The following is a 25,115-nucleotide window of genomic DNA, read 5'->3' on the forward strand; positions in this document are numbered from 1 at the left end:
GCACTCTGCTTTGCCCTTCCCGAAGCAACAAGGGACCAAACTGTCCCTCACCCAGGCAAAACACCCTTTTGCCCACCAGGCTGAGAAACTGACTGGCCAGATCAGCTATACCTCCCAGCCCAACGTATTCCCAGTTCCAGGGAAAAACCTTCCCTTAGTTTGCTAGCAAAAATACCCAAAGGAACTGCTCCTTTTATCTCACCCAGTTGTTAGGAGTTTCAAAGGTCACTGAAGGAATCCTCCAAAATGTGCCGGCAGTAGAGAATTCCCGCAGGATGAAACTTCTTGCTCTGGAGTCCCTCGTGGTTCCAGGGTGCTGGATTCTCTGATTCCACCTTTCGCTTGCCAAACTGATGCCGTGAATGACCCTTCCCCCCAAAAACAGGACTTCGAGCCACGTTAGTGTAGGGTAAGATAAAAAGTAAAGGTCCTTTAATAACACAGGGCCTACAGCCCACAGGAATACAGGATGACATGCATGTGTCTTAGTTCTTGTTTCTATGGCTTTTATAATAAGATCTCTCCAATCATTGCTTTACACATTTCTCAGTCCAGCCCCAGTCCCACCCCTGGTCCAACCCCCTGGAATTGGGTCTGGGGTCGTCAGGACCCTCTGTCTTCATCAGCTCTTCTTCCTCAGGCACACAAAGGTCTCTTGGAGTTCATCCAATTCTGGCTTTTGGGTCACTCTGACCTGTGTTTATGTTTCATTCTGTAGGCCTTCTGATATCCTTCAGCTCTTTACCTTGGAAAGGAGTCTAAACAAGATTAATTAACTAAAGGAATTTGAGCTCCCTGTTCTGGGACAGGGGTAGTGATAGAAAGGCATTAAACTGTTAGAAATATTAACCCTCTAAAAATCTACAACTACTGTGTTCCTAAAATCTACAAAATGTGAAAATCAGAACAAAAACCCTTTCGGCATCACCACCATCTGAAAAGAAATAGCTGTTTCCCCCGTGCTGAGCCAGCCAGGCAGAGGGGTTAATTTAAAGCTCAAACATGCAGGTACCCCATTAAAGTAGTTGAGCTTTTTTACATGTTTCTAACAGACGACATCCAAAGTACTTGCTGAATTCAGGCCTCATGCACAGCTGTTTTGAGCAGTTACAGAGTGTAAGAAAACAGGAGAAAGGAACTGTGCTTATGATTTGCATCAATTTAGTTGGCTATTTAAATTTTCTGACCAGCCACTCATCAGCCACAACTGAATATGGTTCACATAACAGAATCAAGGTTAAACCCACTCAATACTCCATACCAAAGGCACAATCAGCCTTGTACTTCACTGCTCCTGAGCATTACCTGGGAGTTGGACAGCAAAACAGAGAATCCCTTAAAGGGCTGCTGCACAGAGAAATGTAATAGAAGTTTTTCTATATGTGTGCTTGATATCACAAGTACTACTGGGCTTATGTCACAGTAAGGGAGCTGGCATCAAGAAAAGCATTTCAGCTGAGAAGGGGAGTTTAGTTTTGGGGCAGACTATCCAAGAACGTTTTGGAATCACCACCAGAGGCTGATTTGAATTAGAACAACATCACTCAGATATGATTTAAGTGCAGCTGATCCTGCTAGGTACTGAAGGATGAACAAGTTTCTTGAGGTCCTAGTCTTTCCACTCCTGTGCCAGACTTAAACATAAATGCTGGAGTATACATTAGAACACAACCTTTTTGACACGCTAATTATTTTCATCATTCACAGAGCTGTCATGCTCAATGTTGCTGTTTCCTCATATTAACTCAACCAGAATGAATCAATGTTTTATCGCATTTAAAAATAATTTATTTCATTTCCCTCTGCAGTACCTTTTTGCCAGCAGAACATTCTTGTCATTGCCAACATAAGCCTCCATGTCAGCCCTTGCCAAACAAGAACTGATTACCCAAGCCAGTTTTCCCTCTCAGAACAAGGAAGAACCTCCTTGTTCCTGACAACAGACACCTGAAAAAACCCTCCTTCATCCCAAATGCAGCTGTCGGCTCAAGAGCCCAGCCAGTTCTTTGTTTTTTTCCCCAAAATATGGCCTTCTTGCCATACAGTAATATTGTGCTTTCAGAGCTGTTATCCAGCATAATACTCATCCAGGACCAGGTTCCAAGCCCTGCTGAGAAATAAAAAAGAACAGATTCTTTCACCTGATACTTCTGTGAAGATGCTCCTCTGTGACTTGTCATTGTTGGCTCAGCTCAGCTAAGGCTGACTCCTCACTGTGAGCTTACAGAAGGACCCTGAAGCGTGATCTTCACAAGGCAGGGAGACTTAAAGCTGCTGACAATTTATTCATGCAAGATCATGGTCCAGAGAGCAGCTGAAATCCACAGCAAGCTCTAATGAATTTGTCACCCTGTGTAACTAGGGATCCTACAATAAGTATTGGTTTTCACAACAGGTTTGCCAAATTCCCCTCTGCAGGAAAAAACAACATTCTATTCTCCATTGCAGAATCTGGTGTGTAATGATACGTACTGGGTTTTGAGTATGAACTCCATAAGAGAGGAAAATTCTCAGTGGGAACTTTAGAAGATGACAGAAGGGTGAAGTCAACTTTAAAATACCTTCTGTATGTTTCCCCTCAGCATTTCCTTTCAGCATTAGAGAGCAGCAATTTTACCACACCAATACACAGCAGTAACCAGATTTTTCTGTATGGGTAAGTAGACAGGAATGTTCTTGACCTCATATTCCTGGACTGTCTTTGAAACCTACAGCTATAATCACAGGCAAAAATCCTCAGCTAAACTGCTACTGTCCCCTGCCTTACTGAGGCATTCCAGACCAGCCACAAGTTTGTATTCAGTGTGTCCCTTCCACAAAAGCTGAACAAATTTTGTAGTGTACTGAGAAAGAGAAATGCAAATAAGATGCTATTTATTTCTAGAGGGGAAAAGAACTAGAGCTTTGAACTATTTTCTTTGCATGAAAACATGGTTACAAGAGCTGTTGAATAAGTAAATAAAAATACAAAGTTAAGTGAACTAGACAACAGAATTTTAAATAATTACAACTCATGATAATGTATACTGCTGGTCTTCCTTAGGGTTTGCTGAACAATAAATTCAAGAATAGCTTCTTCCTTTCCCTTAGCCTGTCTCATTAGTCAAGTTCCAAGGCAACAGGTTTCCATGACAGCAAACACTAACTCTTGCAGCACAGCCTGTTATTTCTGCTTTGAACACTAAGCTTTCACTACAATACTTTGACCTAGACCAGCTATATTCATGAAAAAATCCCTGAAATATCCTGAGACATTTAAATCAACAGCTATATCTTTGTACTGTGATCTTCCCAAGGAACATGCAGGCTACTGAATTCAGTAGGAACGTCGTCAACTCCCTCAGAAGGATGCTGTTACCTGGTCTGAGCTCACAAGTTCTGGCAGCCACCTAAATAAAAAATACAATGATGTAAGATGATGATGCAGACTCCATGCTCATAAAGGCATTGGATAAAGTTAATGAAAACCTCACTGTAGGGATTAACAGAGCTCTTTGGGTTTAGTCATCTTATGCAGGGTGAGAGCAACATCCCCCTCACACAGGAGCTGTACTGACAGAAATATTTTAAAACACATTTTCAGTCAAGTAGAACGTCATGGACAGGCAGAGATGGGTGATCTCTATATGAAATGTGTTGAGCCTTGTTATTTTGAGAGGACTGTTAACTAAATGTCTCTGGCTATCTTTGAAAGTCCCACTCACACTGTTACACTCTTCTATCCTTCTTATAAACCAGTCCCTCCTGACGTCTAATGTACCAATTCTGAATGCTCTATTACTCCAATACATCACAGTGCTACGCAGAGGATGGAAAAATGTGTTACCTATTCAAAGGTCTGTAAAATAAAGGAAAAAATAGTAATTCATCCTTTTATAACTACAGCATTATTCTGTCCAATGAAAATTCAGACAGAACCACTTCTAAACTTTACTGTAAGTTTCCCACCTGGATTTCTGAAAGCACAGTGGGGCTTTGTAGGAGCAGTTAGGGGGAGGTGTTGAAGATGCACTTTCTGTGCCTCTTCGTTAAACAAAGGCTGATAGGAGGTAACCTAAATGTCAATTTTCCTACAGTTATTTGTCAGAGTTGACACCTTTTAATGAGCCACAACACTCAGAAATTCATAACGAAAAAAGAAACAAAAATTATAAAATTTCATGAATCCTGTGAGATCCTGCCACTCTTGCTTTTCACTCATGATGAACTGTCACAGTTTTAATATTTCTTTTGACCTTATTACACTTACTTTTATCTCAGTCTAACATCTGTCTCTCTCTTTTTAATTGCCGTGGTAAGTTCAAAGATGTCACAACTCATGAGCTGCAAACAGTTGCATGATGGAGAACCAGCTCTGTCTCAACTGGTGAGCAGTAAGAGCACAGTAAGAATCCTCCATGCAGAGATGCTCATATGAAATCAAGCAGCTTTTTGTTAGATGCAGCTGGCAAACAAGGAAGGGAATCTAGGCTAGCAACATGACCATGATTAGTGGTTATTTTAGTAAATGCAATTTTGCAAACTAGGACATGTGTACTTGAAGCTTGTCATTAAGGTGAGAGTTTAGGTAACTGCAAAAGATTAGATGAGATGGGAAAATTTAAGGAACCTGCTAATACTTTTTTGGTAATAATTTCATAAAGTCATCTCAGAAAACTTTACATTCAGCATCACTTAGAATAGTCAGGCAAGTTGGAAAGAAACATCAACAGCAAATATAAATGAAATGGGCAATGCTTCACAGCTTTGTGAACATGTACAATCGTATGTGCATCTCCTGCTCTAAGAAAAATCAAGGAACTAAGGTATCAAGAGAGAAATCAATCTTGTGATGAGCTGTGCTGCACAGTGCACTAATCTGTGCAGAGTCCTGTTGGTGGCAATGGAGTTCCACAAAGATGGAGACACGGGCATTTTGACAGTGACCTAAGGGTAACCAACAGTAACTGGGTTTTATTTGAGCTTCTTCCCTTTGGAGAAAGTCTTGGGCTCAGCTGAATTCCATTACAACAGCCCTTAGGTGAGGGATCCCTTTCTCATTGAAGGTTGTAAAAAGTATAAATACAAGATATATGTTTCAAATCAAGCTGTTTTTAAGTATACCATAGATGCAGGTTTACACTTGCAAAACTCACATTATTTAACACTCACCTGCCTGATTTGTGTAGCCCACCTACAGGCAAAGGCAACAGGAATCTGTAAATGTTTCTCAGAGCATGAACATAATTTAGCTGTTTTTTTAGAGTATTTAACATATACTTTCCCTCCAACTTTGTAGTATAGAGGCAGGCGGCACAACAAGCACATCATATTCCAATGAATTTTTGCACTAGGGCAAGGAAACCATACTAATTCCTTCATACTTCTCAAGCTGACTCTGGATACATCAGTTTGGCAATGCTATTCATTTCAGATGCTATACTGATATGGCTGGTATAAGTACTCCTAGCTAGTTTACTATTTTTTTCCGTAAGAAATTTTCCTTCATTTGAAATGACAGAGAAAGAAGTCTTCCAGCTCTTCTTAGAATGACTGAAAAGACAAGCTTATGATATCCTTATTCATAACAAGAAAATCTTTTTGGAACTCTTATTTTGGTATAATCCAGAACTCAAACAACATGACCATTTTAAGAGTCAGAGAATCAGCATGGCTCCAAAAAGGAGTAAAAGCAAATCAAACTACTGATGATTTCACTGAATAGAAATAAAGGTAAAGAGCAGAAGGAGCCTCTTTGCACATTCTGAAGTGGTTTCTTAATCAATTAAACACTCTACTTTTAAAAACTTCATTTCAAACCACGAGAAAATAATATACACCTCATACAATTTCATTAATTTACTATTAAATTGGATGTCTTCAGAGCTATTAAAAGCCCTTCAGCAATTTCACTATTTTTTCAATTCTCAAAGTATGCCTTTGACATCAATACTGAGAAAACAGATGGATAAAGTAATTATAAAAAGAGCAACATGATGCTATGAAGCAGCTTGTCACAGTTTTACTAACAGACCAGAAAGCACAGGCAGAAGAGGGGGCTGACAATCAGCACAGTTGTTTTCTTGTGTCAAAGTGCCCCCAGCCTCCAAACAACCTCTATATCCCTCCCTCAGAAGAGAAAAATGGACTAGGAAGGAAGGAGCAGTGAAAAAAACAGAGTAAGCCTGGAGGACATTTAAAGATTAGAAAAACCCTTGCAATAAGATATTGACTATACATCCGAGAAAGCAAGGAAAATATAACTTGAATGGAAATGTGAATCAGTGCTTGGATCATTCTGGCATATTTGTCTGATAGCTTCCCTGATTTTGGTATAGGGTAGTTTCAGGATTTGACAGAGGCAGAACATCTAGCTATGAGCTATGGGCTAAGATAAACAGAATTTCCCTGAGCTTTGAATTCTGTTAAAGAACAAAACATTGTCTCTAAGGAATCCAGTTCAGTTTATAGAGTCCAAATTGCACTGAAAGACAGGTGAGTTAACACACCTGGCTCCACACACACAGCTACAAGGTCTTATAACACACAGTAAGGGACACAGCCTAGCTGACTCTTCTCCTCTGTACTATTTTACACTTTTTGCAGCTTGCAAAGTAATAAAAGGTTGATTTAATTGTCCAATCTTCACAAAAATGTGCCATGTTCAGCTACTTGAAAGCTGATCATCCCAATAGTTGTGTGAATTTGGAACTGGAAAATTTTAAGGGGCAATACAATTTTGGTGGCTACCAAAAGTTATATGAGATTACACTCTAAAATCCCCAAAACTAATTTTTTCTCTTCAGGTTATCTCCTGCCCTCAAGCTGCCACTTCCAAAGTTTGGAGCCTTTGCACAGGTCCAAGAGATCTAGGAAGAGGACAGGAAAATGAAGAGAAACACTAAAACAGGCCATCCACATGCAGCAAGAAAAAGGATTCATTAAACCTAGGAGAAGCCTACCTCCAGTCCGAACAGTCTTCCAGATCAAATGGAGGCATGGAGTGCATTCTACCAACAGTTGGAGCAGTCTTACTGGCAAACTAGAGCAGAAAAGAGAAGGACAGTGAAGGAAAGGGGTTGGCCCAAAGAGACATGTATTTCTTCTTATACTAGATGGGTTAATCTTGTCACAACAAGCATATGAAATCAGAGTCCACAACAATTTGGCTTTTAGAAAAAAATTATTATTAGAGAAGAATAATCATTACATTCAAAACAATGGACATTTGTACAAAAGTAGAGTCATACAGTCAGCAGTAAACCAAAACTAGTAAAAATACCTCTTCAAAGTACTGTCAGAGTAGCATCTTATGATGAAAAAACCCGTAGCTAAAAGATGTGGTACAAAATAAGAATTCAGTCCAGCAAGAAGAGAAAACTAAATAAAGGATAACAACAACTCTGAGAAACTCATATGGAGAATAATGCAAAGTACAGAATTGTTAAACCCTTTGCTACATTAGCTGACCTTCATCTTCACCATTATACAAACAAACCCCTTCAGTTATTGGTTTTTGGTATTTTTCTGAGGATCTGGCACTTTGGGAAGCAATTTCAGGAAGTGCATTTTAGAGGTGCATCCAGCAGCTTTCTCTCTAGGTAGTTTAACATTAAAATGCAGGCTTGTTCATATATTCTTCCACTGTCTAGGAAAAGAAAAAAAAGAAACAACTGATGCATTATGGAATGGTACAGTGATATTCATATAAAAGCTCTTGTCTTCTTTGAGGACAGTTGTAGTTTTGCATGGAATTAGACCAGATTATTAAAAAGTAGAAATAATTCTGCTTTAAAAACCTGTAACAAAGTGGTTTAGAATGATCTCCAAATCATGACATACTACAGTTGTGGTTAAACTCATCATGCCAAGTGGCCTCTGTACACAGCTAAGTCTCATGTGCACTGGGAAAAGCTCTCGACTCACACAGTGTGTCCCGAGCCAGTTGTACCAGTGTGCTGCATCCTTCAGTACTACAATGCAGCCTTCACTACCAAGTTAAAAATGAAGTAAATCCATCACATTCAGCTGGATCAACCATTCCTGGCACAATGATATCAGTTACATTCCAAGTTACAAAAGAATTCCTGCAAGGCTCTGAATAAGGGTTACATATCTGTGCCCAGCAGAAGAACTACACAGGTGCTTCTGAATGAAAGTGGAGTTTACCAACACATACTCTTTCCAAATTTAAATGTTAATAGTAGGCGTCATCTCTTGCCAATGTATTAGTGAAACAGAAGAGATTTTTCTGTCTTTATACATACAAGATATGTATACATAAAATATAATCTTAAAATATAATCTCATCTTATAGAAATATCCTAGATGCGCATTAAACTATTTCTTAATATACTCCCTGAGAAACTCTAGCAGTTAAACTGCAAGAGAGCAACAGCCATATAAAGAGTCACTAGATGGCTCCAAGAGGGTTGAATTGAAAGCTTATGTAACTGCACTGTTGTACCTGTTGAAACTGAATGTAACACACACTTGGATAATTAAATACCAGAAGTGCTTAGTTGTATTTTCACCTCCTGTCAAACGGGAGTTGTAGGAAGATGAGCTGTTTGCCTCTTGCCTTTCTTTGCCTTACCTCCTGCAACATGTCAGAGTCTTCTACAGTTTTCACTGCAATCTTCTTTGAAGTTTCTTGTACTTCCCCACCAATTATAAACTCATCAAGAATAAAATAAGCTTTTTCAAAATTAAAGATAATATCCAGCTCACATACCTGCCAGAACAAAAGGAAAAACACATTTGATTCACTTTTACAACATTATAAGCACTACTGAGGCAGAAGTTGTTGTGATGACCAATATGCACTCTTGTGGCAGATAGGGAGGAGGGTGAAGAAATTAACTGCGTATTATGTAATATTGGAGCTTCTGCACATACTCTTTTCACATATACAGAGTTACAGCAAGATACTCTGATTACTAAACACATACTTGTTCTCAGAGAACAAAGCAGACATCCTAGCCTACTAACCTTATCACAGGTCCTATACAGCCCTTCTAATACAGGTTTCAGAGAGAAAGACAAATTCCCTGCCTACTGGCAGCCCCCAATCGCTTTTTTGTTTTGCGTCAGTACAGACAGGAGTCTTGGCACACTGATTTAAATAAGATGAATTAAAGTAGTCAGGCTAATTTGAAAAATATTCCTAGGAAAGATAGGTGTCTTGTACTCTTTAAAGACTTACTGAAAGATTTATTTGAACCTTCTTCAGGTCTTTGCTTTAAAAACACACCCACTTGATCTTTTTCCTCTTTCTGTGTCCTTAATTGTTACACAGTATTATGAAACAAACAAAACCAGTATATCTGAAGCTGTCAGGACAGAGAATTAAAGTACTTTAACCTGGGAGGTTTTTAAAAGTAATTTTTGCTCAAGCTTTCCTTTCAGTTTCTATTCCAACATAGGTATACACAGCATCAGGATTAATTGGAGGGTGGGGGATGAGAAATGATGGAAAAACAACCTTATGATTTCAACTCTCATAATAAACTTCACCCTGGATTAAGAAAGCCTGCAGGGCAAGTACTGCAGATGGAAATGTGAAGTAAATTAGCTCCACATAGCTTTGTTTATCAAACAGACAGGAATGAGTTCTTGAGAGAAAGTGAAACTTACATTTCCAAAGTATTTGTCCAGGAGCTCTACATATCGATGAACAACCTCCAGTGTTAGGAGTTCATTATCCTGGTCTTCTATTGCACAGCAGAAATACAAACTAGCATACCTGGGGAAACAGGCAAAAACATGACACTGAACAGCTGGGACCTCAATGCTCTGCTTGTCTCTTAGAAATTACTCATATGACAGTTAATCCCTATCTAGTCTCTAAAATAAACACTTTCATTGTTATAGTGTCCTAGAGAACACTTTAAAAGATTAGATAGTTTAAACAAATTATGATTTTAGTTAGAACAACAAACTCCACCCTTGGTAAAATGGGGTACTTCCAACAGTAGTCATAATAAAACAAACAATAAATCAGTAGTACATTCAGGTCTCCCTCACCTACTGCAATAGCACTATAGTAAATGGGGTTAATTAAACTGCAGGACAAGCTACTCCTCCTAATTAAAAAAAATAAGGCAAAAATAAAGGTGAAAAGAGTCACATCTCAGCAAGCCTGCTGGCTATCAAGTGACCGTGTTTTACATAGGGCCAGAATGCAGGAAACCTGCTTAGACCAAACTACCTTCAGAACTAATTTGCAGCAAAACTTTATGTTTAAACCAACCTAAGATGCAAGAATGATCTACCTCAGCTCGATGGTGCTGTGGCTGGAGGCCAACTTGTCACAGCACCTGGTCAGATGGTTATATCCCTCCCTTCATAGCATGGAAGTCAATTCTGGCTAAATGGGAGACTTTGCTTAATTTGTCCAGTGTGCTATACTTTAAGGCGATTTGTGTTTGCTACAACTTTAGAAGAATGGACAGTTAATGTTAAGCAATATGTAACTGCTGACCAGTGATTTCTTTGGAAAAGGAAATGGGAATTAACACTTTCCAGAGCAACAAATATTTCAAAGAAAAAATTTGACATGTTGAATGTGCTTTAGAACAATGCTTGCAACCCCCTAGAGAGCCTGATAAAAGTCCAGCACACAACTCAGCAGGCTACCTCAGGGAATTAGAAGGAGCAGTGAAATCTAAAGCCTTCTATGCACCAATGTTTATTAGGATACTCCCATTTTTATCATTTGACAAATTGTGCAAGTATTTTGCACACCACAATTTACCCTGCTGGTTTGTCCAGGGACACTGCATTGTTATACACAGTTAGATGGCAAGCTCCTAACTCAGCCTCACACCAAGAGTGTTGTTTGCTGCTTTTCCTGAAGCGAGTCTTTACTTTTCCTCTTCTAGCATGTGTTATGCATATGAATAATAATTACACGTTCTTATAAAATTACTCACACCTTTTGTAAACAAGCTTGAGGTCTTTCCAGTCAACAAAACTACTTGTTTTTTGATTCCGAGACAAAATAATCTGAACAATTTCTCGAATGATCTTTTTCTTCTCTTTATCAGGTAGCGTCGTGTACCATTTCTGAAGCCTTAACTTCCCCTGCCGACTGAACAGCAGTATAAAGTGTATCTAGAGTAAACAAAGCAACATGGTTAACACCAGGGCCACAGACAGAAGAGCATTCCTCTGCCTGTCGCCAGAAACTCTGAGTCCTGCCCATGCATCTCCAGCCTTGGTGTGATGTTGGGATTTGATGTCAGTAAGGTCCAGGGGAGGCTGAACATGGGAAAGTTCCCTCCTCTCTCCCATTTCTTCTCCAGGCAGCTATCCCCTCCCTGTGGGACCTCTTCCCTAGCAAACCCTTTGCATCCTTGCCTACCCATCCTTCCTTATCTTGTGCAAACAGCAGCTTTGTTTCCTCTTCTGCCCCTGCTCTGGGGAACAGAGGAACATCACTTTGCAGGGGTGAGAAGAGGGCACCACCTCTTCCCTCCAGCAAGATCAGATACCTCAGTGAAGAGAATAAACACTTATCCAGAACAGGGCTAAGGAAATCAAAATCAGTGTGGCAGAAGATTAGAAATAAGAAAAACGAGATAGTAATCCTAATCACTAAAAATTCTAATATTGCACTATTTCAGGTCACAGACAAAGCAGCAGGTTCCTAGAAGAGGTAATAACGGGCAGAAGAAAGGGAGTACATTGGAAAGGAAGCTGGACCAGTTTTACTACAGAAATCAGCAGACTATGAAACACAGATGACTGTGGTGATGGACAGGCCTCACTGAGCAAGGATACTGTATTAAATAAGGCACAATATCTACACGGTTCTAAAACATCAGGTTTAAAGCTAGTCAAAATTTTACAGGGTTTGACCCATCATTTTTCATGCTTAGCATAAGCAGTATTCATCATCATCATGGCTAGGCTTTGCAAATGAAGATTTGGGATAAGCAGTGTTACTGCAATACAAAAGAGCCAGCATTTAAATGCCAGTGGAGCAAGAAACGTATCATTTCACATTTATCCAAATACTTCTATTAGCAGGTTAAAATAACTGACTTAAGAGTACACGAGCAGTACAGTAAGCCACTTACTCAGAGTGCAGAAATGGCTTTGAGAATGCAGGACATCTATTTGAGGAGGACATAATTCTAAAAAGAACATCCTCTGCTTAATGGAAAAAAAACCCACAAAGCCACCTAGGGGGAACAGAGATGTTTTCAATGGCTGAAGACACTGAACTGCCCTGCTCTTGACAGGCACCCCTACTGCTGTTCTCACCAGTACCAATGCCTGGAGGCCAGGGTTTTGCAGGAAGAATGCCTAACTCTGGTCACATCCATGTGCATGATGACAGGTACACTGCCACTTGTCCATGCAGTGAGCAGTGGCTTCCCTGATCCTGGGAGGGCCAGGGAAGCATAAGAACCTTGTTTTCTTCAGTTGCTCACAATCCTTGCAAAGTCCCAAGAGAAGATCCAGGAGGTCTCTTACCAAATCCCCATTCCCATCAGCCAAGCCTTATCCTTCCCTATAGTTTTTCAGTCTGTACTCTACTCCCTTCTGCTTTTTGTTTTCTATTCCAGTTTCTTGCTGTTCCTATACTTCAGCACTCCATTTTCTCAGTGAGGATTATAAAGTTAATCTTCACAATCATTATCAAGATTACAATACAAATTTCTGTAAAGATAAAACCATTCCATGCTCTGGTAAAGTTCGAGCAGAGAAGTGCACCAGAGAAGCGCACCAGAGACGCTTCTACAAAAAAGAAAAAAAAAGATAAAGCTACTGGATTTTAAACAAAGAATTCATTCATAATTCAGATCCATTCTCTAGCTATTGAGTTGCATAGTTAGTGAGTAATCCAAAGATAAGAGTTCTGACTATACTGAAAAAGACTTCAAATGTGGGATCATTTTAGGGAAAGAAGGACTGTTTTATTCCCATGTGGCAGCATCTACTGCTGGAAATAAGGCTCTCACAATCAATAGTCTAATGTGCTTGATAAAATTATAAGGATTTTGTAGCTGTCTTGAGTCCTATAATACTCTCCATACAAGTTTGCTAAACAAAAATAATATGCTGCTGGCAGTAGATATGCCCTGATTACAGTGAAGAGCAAGGCACCAGGCTTTTGCCTTTCTCTGCTCATAATACCAACTGAGTTGGAAATGGAACTATTCCAGCGGTCATGGTTACCCTCTCACAGTAGATGCAGGGACAGCACTTACTGTCCATATACTTGTCCTCTGAGAGGAGCTGGATGAATGAAAGACTATTTTGCTGGCTGCACAGCACATTAACTCCAAAGCCCTTGTAAAGATCAATGTGTTTTGAAAAGGAGAGCACAGTTTCTACAGCTAAGAGCAGCAGGCCAGCAGCAGTCCTTCTAAAAGCCATTGGGTACAGGTAGTAGCTATTTGATAAACAAATTTCTGAAAATTGGGCGAATCATCAGATAGGAGAGGATGATCGGGTTTTGACTGAAAATACCAGGGAATTAGTCAATGGATCCCTATCAAAAGCTGATAGCATGCTCAGCATAAGACTGTGAGACTTGAGACATTCTCAGTGCTTTAATAGGGAAAGAAAATGAAAGAATATTCTGGTTTAGGGTCCAGCTGTTGGACCCAACAGACCTTCAATCTGAGTGCCTGCAAGTAATACATGCATCTCCAGGAGAGCAACATCATGCCTCTAAAAGGTTAAATACCAACAAACCAGAGAATCACTGTGAATATTACCCTCATTTTCAGCTGACTAGTTACTTCAGGATATTATGCTTCACCCACAGAAAAGTGAGCTGCCCTTCACTTAAAATTGCTTTGACAACTCCACTGTTCTTTTTAAAGATGCAGTTGATGTTTCACCGATTTCAGGAGCAGAGGCAACACTATTTGCAATCAGAAAACATCCATTAACTCTCCTGAAAGCATTAAGATTTGTACACAAGCTCCAAAAATCTTATTGTCTGATCTCCTGTTCCACACTGTTTCATATGCAGAATATAACTGCATACTTTATATGGTAAATTTATTATTACAGAAATATATGCAGCTGGAAAACAGGTTAAGCCTCTACTGTAATACAATTCTAATCTTACAGTCTGCAGTAAAACAGTATGCTCTCAAGACTAGGTATGTATGATTGGCCACCTGAAAATCACTGTAACAAACCAACATATGAGAAAGCTGCAGATACTTAGAAGAGAAAATATGGTGGGGGTTTTTCTCGTCTTTTGGTTCTTTTTCCTTTCTCTAAATTGAAATGCCCCTTCAATCTGGGAAACTCTCTAGAAGTTGTAGTAATATTACATTCTCAGGAAGTTAAATATCTTAATTCCTGTGAGCATAATGATCCAATTGTTTCATTCAGTTCAAGCTTTCCCCTGCCCAGCACACTGACGGAACACAACACATTCCTCACTCTCATGGCTCTGTTCATTACAGCCCACTGCAAACATTTTGATGCATCTATAAACCTGGAAATGTTGAAGTACTGCACAAACACAAATCTAACAGCTCATCTGTTCCTTGCTCCTTGACTGTGAAAACATACTTGCTTGCTTATAGTGCTAATGACAAGACTTACGTTGATTAAGAGATTTTTCATTGGTTTTCAGCAGCCAAACTACAAAGAGGGGTAAATTATCCTGCAATCTTTTACTCAACTCCAGAGGAAAACAAAGGCAAATGACTTGCTACAAGCAAAATACCTTAGAAGCAGAGTGCTTGGTTCCCTTTCCTACCATCCCAGGGGTGGTGGCTGTGACTAACAAGCACCAGACCCAGGGGTGATGCCAGAGGGAATTTTTAGGTCCGAGACTGAGTGGGTTGGGATGAGGAGTACAGTTCCTATGAGAACATCGGCTGCCTTCACATGTGTAGTCTGTGGAGACAAGCTTTGGTCTGGGAGCTGAGTGTAATTTCATTAGCTTGTTTTACTGAATCAGACCCAACCACCTACAGAACCGTGTAAAATGACCTCCGTAAACGTCAGTAAGTAGCCTAATCGACTCCATTTTCTATTTGTAGGCTATTAAAAAGGGTGTTTTGTTTTGTTTTTTTAAATCAAGCATTTAAACCAGATTTCTAAACTTGAACTCTGTGTTCTCATGCATCTCTGAATCATCTGCAGCTGCAAGTTACATGACAGGTTGGAAAGTTACGGGGCCTTCTATTTTATCAAGATCTACAAAGTTATACTGGGATAAAAAACAACACCCTTTGTTTCAGGGTTACAAAAAAAATCACAGACTTTGACATGAACTAATTTACCAGGAAGTAGAACAGACATCAAAAATGCAAAATAAAGAATGTTTGCATGTTCATGAGCAGCAAATATAGGAGAAACATGTAAAATTAAAACACACTGTAATTTCTTTCCACCTTCCTTGGGAGACCTTTTCTTCCCAGCTAATGGGCTGTCATGATCTGATAAGCGGCTCACCCAAGCTTGTCTTCTGGACTGTTCCCTGCCAGGACTGAAGGTCCCCTTTGGTTCAGCATTCCGCAGTATTTGGCCATTACACACTCCAGACTGATCAAACACATTACAACTGGCTCACTGGTTTCAAACTCGGATCATTTGCTGGTTTTACAGAGGTTTTAAAATTTAACCTAATCTGTACTGCCACATTTAGTACAACTGTCTAAAGTGCTCCAGTATTACATGCACAACAAACCACTCATAGGGAGAGCAAATAAAGATGATTACATGGGAAGAAGACAAGGGTCATTGCTCCAGTTTACTGTCCAACAATGTAAAAATGTAAAAGATGCCTCATTTCTTCCTGCAAAGTGGACTCCAGGGGTGTGCAGTGAGGCTCGAATCCACCCCACTGCGAGAATCTGCACCAGAAATGCTTCTCCTCCTCCCGTAATTCAACCTGCACATTTGCTGACCAGTTTCAAACCTGTTCTGTGGCATCTGGCTGCTCCAGATCCCTCGTGGGGAGAGGAGGACAGGGAGATGGGAAGACTGCAAGAAGCCTCAAGGGAGGGGAGGCAGAAGAGGAAGACCGTGAAAAAATGGCAAGAATGGCAAGCAGTCTTCTCTTTCTTAGGTGCTCCACTGGGTGAGGATTTGCCCAGCTCAGCAGCTCTGTCACTCCAGCAGCACTGGGATTACACTGTGCTTCAGCTGGAACCTTCTCAAATTCCGTTAAGAGCCCTCCAAAATCAAAGCCACCTTTATAAAACAGCAATTCCTGAAATTCACATGTAACTGAGATTTGCAAATTAGGAATCCCTACCCTAAAATAGGCATCTTGGCAGAACGCGGAAACTCCAAGGTTTCCTTAAAAACTTTCTGGAGGGCAACAGGCAATACAGAACATGCTAATGAATGAAAATTCCCAGACCTCATAAAATGGAAAGTGGGATGAAAAAGCCACACCTTCAGCTGCTGTGAGAAGCCTGGAGAAAACCAGACTGGTTAGCTGTACCTGGTGGAAGTAGTGGCTTTTTATGATAAAGTTCACTTTTAACTTAGTCTGATTCCCTTGAAGCCTGCTTGATCTTCTGGCACTCTTTTAGTCTAGTTGAGTTCATATTCTGCTTACCTTTGGCTATTTTTCATTCCTTCCTCTGATATAAAAGAACCTATTTCCCAACATAGAAAGCTGTCCAGATTTTTTTTATTTGTATTTATTTTTACATCACATATGAAACTGAACAAAACTTACTTTCATTGTTTCTTTTAAAAAATACAAACATTCAAAGTATTCCAGCCATTAGCTGGCTTTCTTTTTTTCTCCAAAACATTTGAAGAACAAAAAAATTCCTTTTAGTTTTTGCTTTTAGTGTTTGGTTTGGTTTCGGGAATTTTTGTGGGAGAAAAGTAAATACTGAAATTCAAAAAAGAAGAACAGCTATACTGTGAACACAGAAATAGTTTGGAACATCAGGTGTTTAGAGTGAAATGAGAAAGATTTACTGAACTGACAACTACTGACCTGTTAACAATCCACCCGCATCAGGACAAGACAGAACACTAACACACTCAAGTGTAGGTATTTTGGTATTCTGCTATTGCATAGTCCCCATCTGGCTACTGACCTGTAATACACATTCTGGGGTTTTAGATACTTCTAAAGCAAATATGTAAAATTCAAAACAGGCTACTTTATTAAAAACATTAATTTCCTTACTTGTTTACTGTGTCACTAAAACATTTATTCACCGCCGTGCAGGAGCTGACAGATGTTTGTTAAATACTGTTAGATCTCAGCTTTAAAATGTATATTTAGTCTGCATGATGCAAGCAAGTAAGAAAAAGAAAAATATGCACAAACCCAGGAACACAGAAATCCCGAAGCACCATGTTGCTGCCTAACTGGCACAGGATTTTTCTCACTTAATCTCCATTAGGAACATTTCAGAGCAATTTCCCCTAAACAATGCATCCAAAGTCCATGCAATAAAAGCTGTGCCAGATCATTACAGGTACACGTGACTATAGTTACACATTGATTTTATGCTTTTCATGATGCAGAAGTCATCCTTATCTTCTTACTGAAGATTTTAAATGGACCAGCACACTACCATTTAAAAGATATTTATAACATATGGTATCGATCCAAACAACAACAACCTTCTTGATAGCCTCACTTGAGTTAAATTAAACTATAATCTAAACAATATAGCTGAGCTCCAGTTCTGAACCAAAAACATCTTGAAATTGAAGCTTCTCACTTCTGATTCCTCCCAAAGGATCAGGAAACAAAGCTCAAGGAGCTTTCTAAGTGCTCCAGGAGTGTCCCACAGGCTCCCTCCTGCTCTGCTCTTGCTTATCACTGAAACTTAGTAGGTCTAGTCCTCCTGACCTTGACTCACTCCACGTAAACTGGGAGCATTCCTTCAACAGTGTCCCCTGTACAGCACAGACAAGTGTCTCCTCCTCACAGGCATCCCACCAACAGCGCCCCCACGTTTGCAGTGCGTGTCCAGAGAGGAGTGACAGCACAGCTATCCAAAACACCTCCTAAGATGTAGATGCAAGCAATGGCCCCCAGTTTTTAGAGAGGACAGCTACCCTCAGTTTTCTTAAGTCGGCGCTTTCTCATTCCTGCCAGCGGAATTACTCCAATTTCTAGGTAATAAGCAAGAACAGATCCAGGCAGGGAGTTTGCAGAGAACCTGCCTCAAGCTCCACTCTAGGAGAGCGTGCCAGGAACCAGAGCACAGTGTGAGAACCAGACAGAGGGCACTGCAGCTTCAGCGCCAACCCCAGGGACACACAGCGGCAGGGATGGCAGCTGGCTGACCTCAGAAAAAGCGCAGTTTGAAGACATTCAGAGCAATTTTTAACTAGGTAATCACATCCCTTCTGCCTCCTAGGCTGAGCTCTTAGAATTGTTTTTATTTGCTTATGTGTTTCTGTGAGGCAGTGGAAATCTTCATTAGGTTACTATACAGAGGGGGAGACCAGGGGAGAGGCTGAACAAGCTGCCAGAACTCCTCCTATAACCTCAGTGTACTCTGCAGTCACAAGGTGCTATTTTTCCAGTCTGTTCCTTGAACACCTCTAGTGAAGAAACTGAGCTGAACTCTCACCCAATGGATTCTGGTAAAAGGTGCAGCCTCTTTTAGTTTCATTTCCAGTTCACCTTACCAGGTATTTGCAAAGCCCTGCTGCGTGAAGGCACTGCAGGGCCCTTCCCTTGACTCTGACCTCTCAAGGAGCAAAGTTAAAAAGCTTTGCTCTGAGACAGGGCAGGCACACCCAGAAGGTTACAAGCTTCCCTGGCACTTCAGCCAGCTGACAGATAATGCTTCAGTCTGGGGATTCCCATGCCTGGTGGAGCAGAACAGCACAGAGCAGCAGCCTCACACCCATTCCAAGAGCTACCAACAAAAACGTTCACAGAAAACCAGAGCTTCAAAAGGACCAAACATACATGAGTTCCGATCACATTTGTGAATCACTCAAAGAGCACAGGAATGTTTTTTTTTAAATACTGAAGCATTTCATTTAGGGATTTTCAATAGCGAAAGTCTCAATTTTCCATTTTAAAATGGAATTTTTTCCTTAAGGTAAAAAAACCAACATGGATTTAACCTAAGCATAAACATAAAAGATGCAACCACTCTTTACAGAAGGAAGGGCCACATCTCACACAATGCTTTATGTTGGCCCAATATTTAGCCTCAAGAATGAGAAAGTGGAACACAAATACATTCTGCTATTCATTTAAGTCTTACCATGAGACTTGGAGGAAAGGAAATGCCTGAGGTACTGGCCCTTCCCCATCTCCATCACCCAGTGGTCGATGAGTTGTGAGAGTTTCCTACAGCCCTTCCCATCCCTTCTCTAGAGGTCAGAGCAGACTGGCACTCACACAACACTTCGTATGTTCCTTCTTCAGTACACAGTCTTGCAAGACAAATGCACAAGACAGTAAATTTTTGCATTTTCTTCAAAGAAAAGTGAGTTTATTTCTCATTTGTTTTCAGTTTGTGCTCATCACTCACCTTAGGGGGACTAAGCAGAGGGTGATGACCACAGAGTCCCTGCACTGTTTAACAAGCCACTGAGAACTGCAAGTGTGTGAGCAAAACTGCCTCCAACCTCCAAGCTGGCAAGCAGCAAAGCAACAACAGGCATTTACTGGCTAGTGAAGAGAGACTTTAATGCCCTCCCTAACAGAGGACAGCAGATGGACATCCTCCATAAACTCAGAAAGGCAGAGAAGTAAAAAACACTGGTGCGTGGAGTATCTGAGGTTGTATCTGTGATATTGAGAAACTATACCCAGGACACACCAGGCCAGAAAGACATGTCTGGCCAGATAGGCATGTCAAGCTTGCCTTCAAACACAAATGCAAATTTTAGTTTGCCATCCTACCCCAATACCTCTGCATGCCATACTCCTGCTCACAAAGTGAAATGCCATTTGTGCATTCCTTCACCTCTCTCTCTACATTGCAACATCTGCAGAAATGCAAAGGTCCAGGGCTGACCACTCAATAAAGTATGCAGCCAAAGCAGCCCAGAAAATGCAGTGACAGCCTGCAGGAATAGGACAGCAGGGAATGAATGGGCAGGGATGGTAATCAGTAGCTGTGCACATGTGATACAGACAAAATTGTTTTTACAGCAGCAGTATTGTTTTAATTTAGGCACCACTGGAAAGACCAAAACTGACTCACAGAAATGCCTGATGTATGTGCTGAAACATAAATCTTGCAAGTACTTCAGGGAGGAGCATCTCTGTCTGCGCTCCCCACCCCATCAGTTTCCTCAGTACTTCCATCCTTTTGTCCCTTTGCTGCTCTTGCAGGTAACTGATGGCCTCAGAAGACAGAAGGTCAATAGGATCATTTATAAAGAATAGAATTTTGCAGTAATTAAAGATAGGGAAAAATAGCAAATATTTCACATGGCCCATAAGCTTGGCAGCATTTTCTTGCCTCATGACAGACCCAGCTGCCCGTTGCCCCTCCAGTCTTCTTCCTGCATTTGCCTACTCCAGATGCCACAGCTTTCTCCAATGCTCTCCAGGCACTCCACATCCTCATAACTCCTGGCTCTGAGACATGTCTACAATTTCCTCATTTGTGAGTGAAAATATAAAAAAAATACTTAACCAAAGAATCAGCAGATGATCTATCATAACATTTCTTTTGTCTTCCAGAAATAAGCTTATTACCCAGAGACAGCAAAGTGTGCATCATCATAATTCCTGCATGGACTGCCCAGTATTAAACAGTGATAACCTGTAACGATCATGAGCACTTGAAGAAGGAACATCCAAAACTGAGAAACCAGAGATTACATGCTCCCTGACAAAAACCCTAAATACATTTTTCCTAGGAAATCCCACAAAACGGTACTCCAAAGTCCAACTGAAGGACAGAGTAACTGAATGCCAGATTACGGATCACCACCCTGAGCTATGCTCTGATTTAAACACCTTCCAGAAGGGGACAGCATCAAGAAACAAGGCATGTGTAAAATCACTCTGGTAGTCTTATCCCCATGCATCACAGGTGTAAGGATTCAGGGACAGAAACTGCATCCAGACAGCCCACATGTGGACCCACCTCTATGAACTGCCCAACCACCAGGACTCCCACAGCACTCAGCAGTGAATTAAAAACATTCATCCACACTTACAAAGAAGCATTCCTTTTTGGTTTTATACATTTAGTGCCTAAAAATGTCACAGTATGTACCCTTCTGGTAGCAACCAACAGTGTTCATGATTTCATCCATTTGTATCACTTCCCCTGCAGTGACCCCTTTCCAAGCAGAAAAGTCACCTACTAAGGACTTTCTAAACAGGATGCCATTCCATTGCCATTTTCTATGATCCCACTAAAAGGTCACTACATGCTAAATTAAGAAAGAAACACTACACGGATTTTTTTCCATGTACAATACTGCCTTGAACAAGAATAATAATTTATTTGTCATTTTCTCTCCTCTCATCTATTCTAATCTGCTGCCCTTCTTGTCTTTCAGAGGTAAATGCCTAGAGGCAAAGCTCATTATCTTTGTTAGGCCAATACACAGCTGTATCAGAGTGAAAAACAAGCAGTCATTCTTTGAATTGTAGGTAGTAAATTCTGTGCAGCACTGGAAACATCTTTTGCAGATCCATTTTAACAATTAACAGCATTGAGATTGTGGATGAGATCGATACTCAGGAGAGCTGAGAGTTCACTTCCAAACACTAGGAAGGTGTCAGAAGCTGCAGTGATGGCAACTAACATTTCCATCCAAGCTTCTAGATTAGTGACTGTTCATCAAATGCCTTGCTAAGTGGAAAGGGTGCTTGCCAACTCCTTTTCTGTTCAGGCCAAATACATTTTTAGAGCCACTGTGCTCAGTGGGATTCTTTTGATCTTTCTCCAGGTCTTCAGATCATGCCCACAAGGCACTAATTTCTCTCCCTGTACTGATGAGTAGCAGAGGTAGGAGGGAAGCAGACCCTTTATGTGCAGGCACCAATACTGCACTCAGAGCTACACAAGCACAGCCACGTACTGTCACAAAGTAATACTGAAAACAATGAGGCAACAGTAGGAGCAAGGTGTTGGAACACTTACAGGCACCACAGACTACAGCAACACACGTCCCTGGGGAAACTAATCATTTTCTTCTCTGTGCTTTCTCCCCACCTCTTTGACTTTGTTGAGACAGCAATCCTTTGTGACATGTTTCTCTGCTGCATGCATGTATGTCAGTGAATAGAGTTTAGTCTTTTCTAAAAAAAGTCTTCTTTTAAAAACATATCCCAAAGTAGCAGCTGGGCAGAAAAGCTTCAGCAGGATATGCAGTCAGTTTTGCTAAACAGACTCTTCCCTGAAACCTCCCTGGAAATCTACAAGAGAAAACAACTGAAACAACCCTCTTATTAAGGCATGGTACCATTTGCACAAGCATCTTCCATTCTGATCTCCAAACACAGAAAAAAAGGTTGCAAGCATAACTATATCAGTCCAAATCTGAGGAACCAGTGCAGAGTTTAAATGACTTGTTGAAATTTGACACTTGTGAGCCTGATAAGGATGATTTTCAGTTTGTAATGCAGCAAACTCTAATTTCTTGACTCATAACCCAGTGTTAACAACCCCTTCCTGGAGACTGGATGACAGAGGAATTTTAAGTGAGGGTTCCCTGACAAAAGCACCCCTTCATCAGCACTGAATCTACAACAGGAGAACAGAGTAAGGATGACAATACTAATTAATGTAATAACACCAGCAAGGGTTCATACTATGACCGCAGAAAAGAAACACAAAAAAATTACTAATTGTAAGAATGCACACTCACCTTGTAAAATTCTAACCATAATACAGCAGACAGTCTCCAAATTGTCAATAAGCAGCACTATTGTGGAGCAGAGCTCCTCTGGGACCATCGTGAGTGCTTTGAAAACTGGCATTTGTGAAGTACGTGCATCAGGGAGAGTTCTGAAATCAGCTTCCCTGAAATGAGCTCCCATATTTACTGACCTTCAAGGGCAAAATAGGAACTCCAGTTGTTTATGTAAGCATTACCAGAGGAAAATGGATATATAGGGCTGTCTTGGGGTGTAACCAGAAAAATTACATCTATATGGGGACTTAAGGTGTGGAGATTGCATGCCATCTGTAAATTCATTACTGTGCATATTCTATTTGCATATGTAATGACAGGTGCACTTTTCTAAATGCAGTAGACTGATACTTAGCATTCTAGCTAAACCACTGAGAAGAAACAACATAGCTCTGCCTTTGAGGACAGAGACAAACCAAAGCACTCAGCCTCAGCTGAAGGAGTTGAGAGACTTCTGTTGAGCTGCACTGCCAGTAACTGGTATTACAGGTGCAGACAATGGGCAAACTGAGCGGGACAGCAGCTCGGGGCATGCCTGTAGAACTGACTCGACTCTGAATTATCAAGCAGTGAGATGGTTTCTTTGTTAAAAGGCATCACTGATCATCTCACTGCTCGAAAGCCCGCAGTCCTCCTTGGGGAAAATGTAGCCATAGTTCCCAAGATACTGGTCATCTCGGTTAACAAAAGAGAATATCCACAGCAACTTTACGGATCCCAGCAAACGATCACCAAGCGCAGCACTGCGGAGTCAAAGCTCCCTTCCAAAGCTCCAAAAAGTCGCTGCTGCTGCCACTACCGAGCCGTGGAGCCAATCAATCACACAGACTGGTGACCAACAGAACCAGAACCTCACGCTCTCACAGACACATCACTTGATGGAAAGGTGGAGCCAATTCCTACACCACCCGCGAGAGCAGGCAAGGAAGAAACCCCGAGCTGGAGGCCAGGCTGCTGTCCAGGCTCTCACTTACCTGGCACCACGGAATACACGTGGGGAAAGGCTCTTCCCAGTGATCCTGTCACAAGGAAACCCACTGCCCCACACTGACCCGCTTTGTCACCAGTCAGCCAAGAGATCCACATGGAACCCATTCGATCCTTACCCAGGCACTGGAGCCGACTTGAACCTCAGCTCCTTAAGTTACAGGAAGACTTTATAAAACCTCTCTGTAACAGCCTTGTTTCCCTGACTCACCCATCGGCGTCGGAAAACAAACAAAAAAAAAGGTCGGAAATGGCATTCCTGAGGCTCCCCCCGAGCCCTGACAATGCGCTCGGGGATGGCTGCCCTGACACTTACCATGGTGCGGCGGCGCAGGTGGGCCCGGCACGGCCCAGCCCGGCCCGGCCCGGGTGGCTCCGGCCGCTCCCTCCGCCCTCCCCGCCCCGCGCCAGGTGAGGCCCGGCCGCATCGCGCCTTCCCACAATGCCCCGAAAGGGAACTCCCGGCACCTCCTCCCGCCCGGGCTGGGGCGAAGGGCAGGGGCTGAGGGCGGCACAGCTGCCGGGGCTGGCCTGGGTGCTGACAGCGCGGGGGGGCCGAGCCCGCCTGCCGGCACCGGGACCTGCGGGAGCCGCTCCAAGGGCGCCTTTCTCGCCTCGCCACCCGAGATGAATAGTGGCCATCCAGTGGCTCTCCTCCCCTGTCAAGCATTCACACCCTAAAGGCATTGTTAGATTTACAGGCACCGATCGTTCTGCAGCCCATCTCCATCAAAATGAAGCCCGGATAGTTTAAATACCTTAAATGTCTGGGCTTTGCAAACCTGTGCTTTTTGATGGAGCTGGATGAGAGGGCAAGGCATTGGCAAATCCCTCTGACCTCTGGTGGGGATTTGCTGATAAGCAGCTGGTGCCGAAAGAATGTGCAACATCCACAGACTCGGCACTTGCATAAAAAGCTCTAAATCCATGCCTAAGGCTTCTCAAGCTTGTACCAGGAGTCTGATCCAGCTGCAAACTATCACGAGCATAAAATGAGAAGACTTAGGATGCTTAAAGTCCCGTGTTCGTAGTCTAAAGGAGAGAGATCCCCCAACACACGGTGTGCATCTGGCCCTCAAGCACAGCGTGTGTGGATTCAGCGTCACATCTGCTCAGGAGAGAGCTGTGCCCTGCTCCTGTGTGCAGTGGTGGATGCATCTGAGTCATCATGAGAAAGGGAAGGAAATCCAAAGGCGCTTGTGGACTTCAAGGGACACTGTTGTGACAATGATAACCCCTCTTCAGCCTCTGGCTTCAGCAAAGGGGGAGAGATCCCTGGCCAAAAGCAATTGTGCACGTATAGCTGAGAGGGCAGCTGGGCTTAAATCTGCTTC

The 25,115-nt window shown here is 41.7% G+C and overlaps 1 protein-coding gene across 2 annotated transcripts; it reads right to left on the bottom strand.

Annotated features, from left to right (window-relative positions):
* Nucleotides 1-3,237: 3,237 nt before the first annotated feature.
* On the bottom strand, nt 3,238-24,239 carry AP1S3 (adaptor related protein complex 1 subunit sigma 3). Of its 2 annotated transcripts, XR_011698764.1 has the most exons (6): nt 24,098-24,239; nt 10,916-11,094; nt 9,616-9,724; nt 8,576-8,713; nt 6,942-7,627; nt 3,238-3,389 (listed from the first exon to the last, which is right to left on the bottom strand). XR_011698764.1 is itself a non-coding variant. In XM_071566592.1 (5 exons), exons 1-5 carry the CDS (start codon nt 24,098-24,100, stop codon nt 7,592-7,594), a joined length of 465 nt encoding a protein of 154 aa, XP_071422693.1. In that variant the 5' UTR covers nt 24,101-24,239; the 3' UTR covers nt 6,903-7,591. The 2 variants fall into 2 exon arrangements, 1 of the variants encoding a protein (XP_071422693.1); XM_071566592.1 differs by lacking the exon at nt 3,238-3,389 and having other exon boundaries at nt 6,903-7,627.
* Between the last annotated feature and the right edge of the window lie 876 nt (nt 24,240-25,115).

The sequence above is a fragment of the Pithys albifrons genome, chromosome 11 (assembly GCF_047495875.1).
Source record: "Pithys albifrons albifrons isolate INPA30051 chromosome 11, PitAlb_v1, whole genome shotgun sequence".
Lineage (NCBI taxonomy): Eukaryota > Metazoa > Chordata > Aves > Passeriformes > Thamnophilidae > Pithys > Pithys albifrons.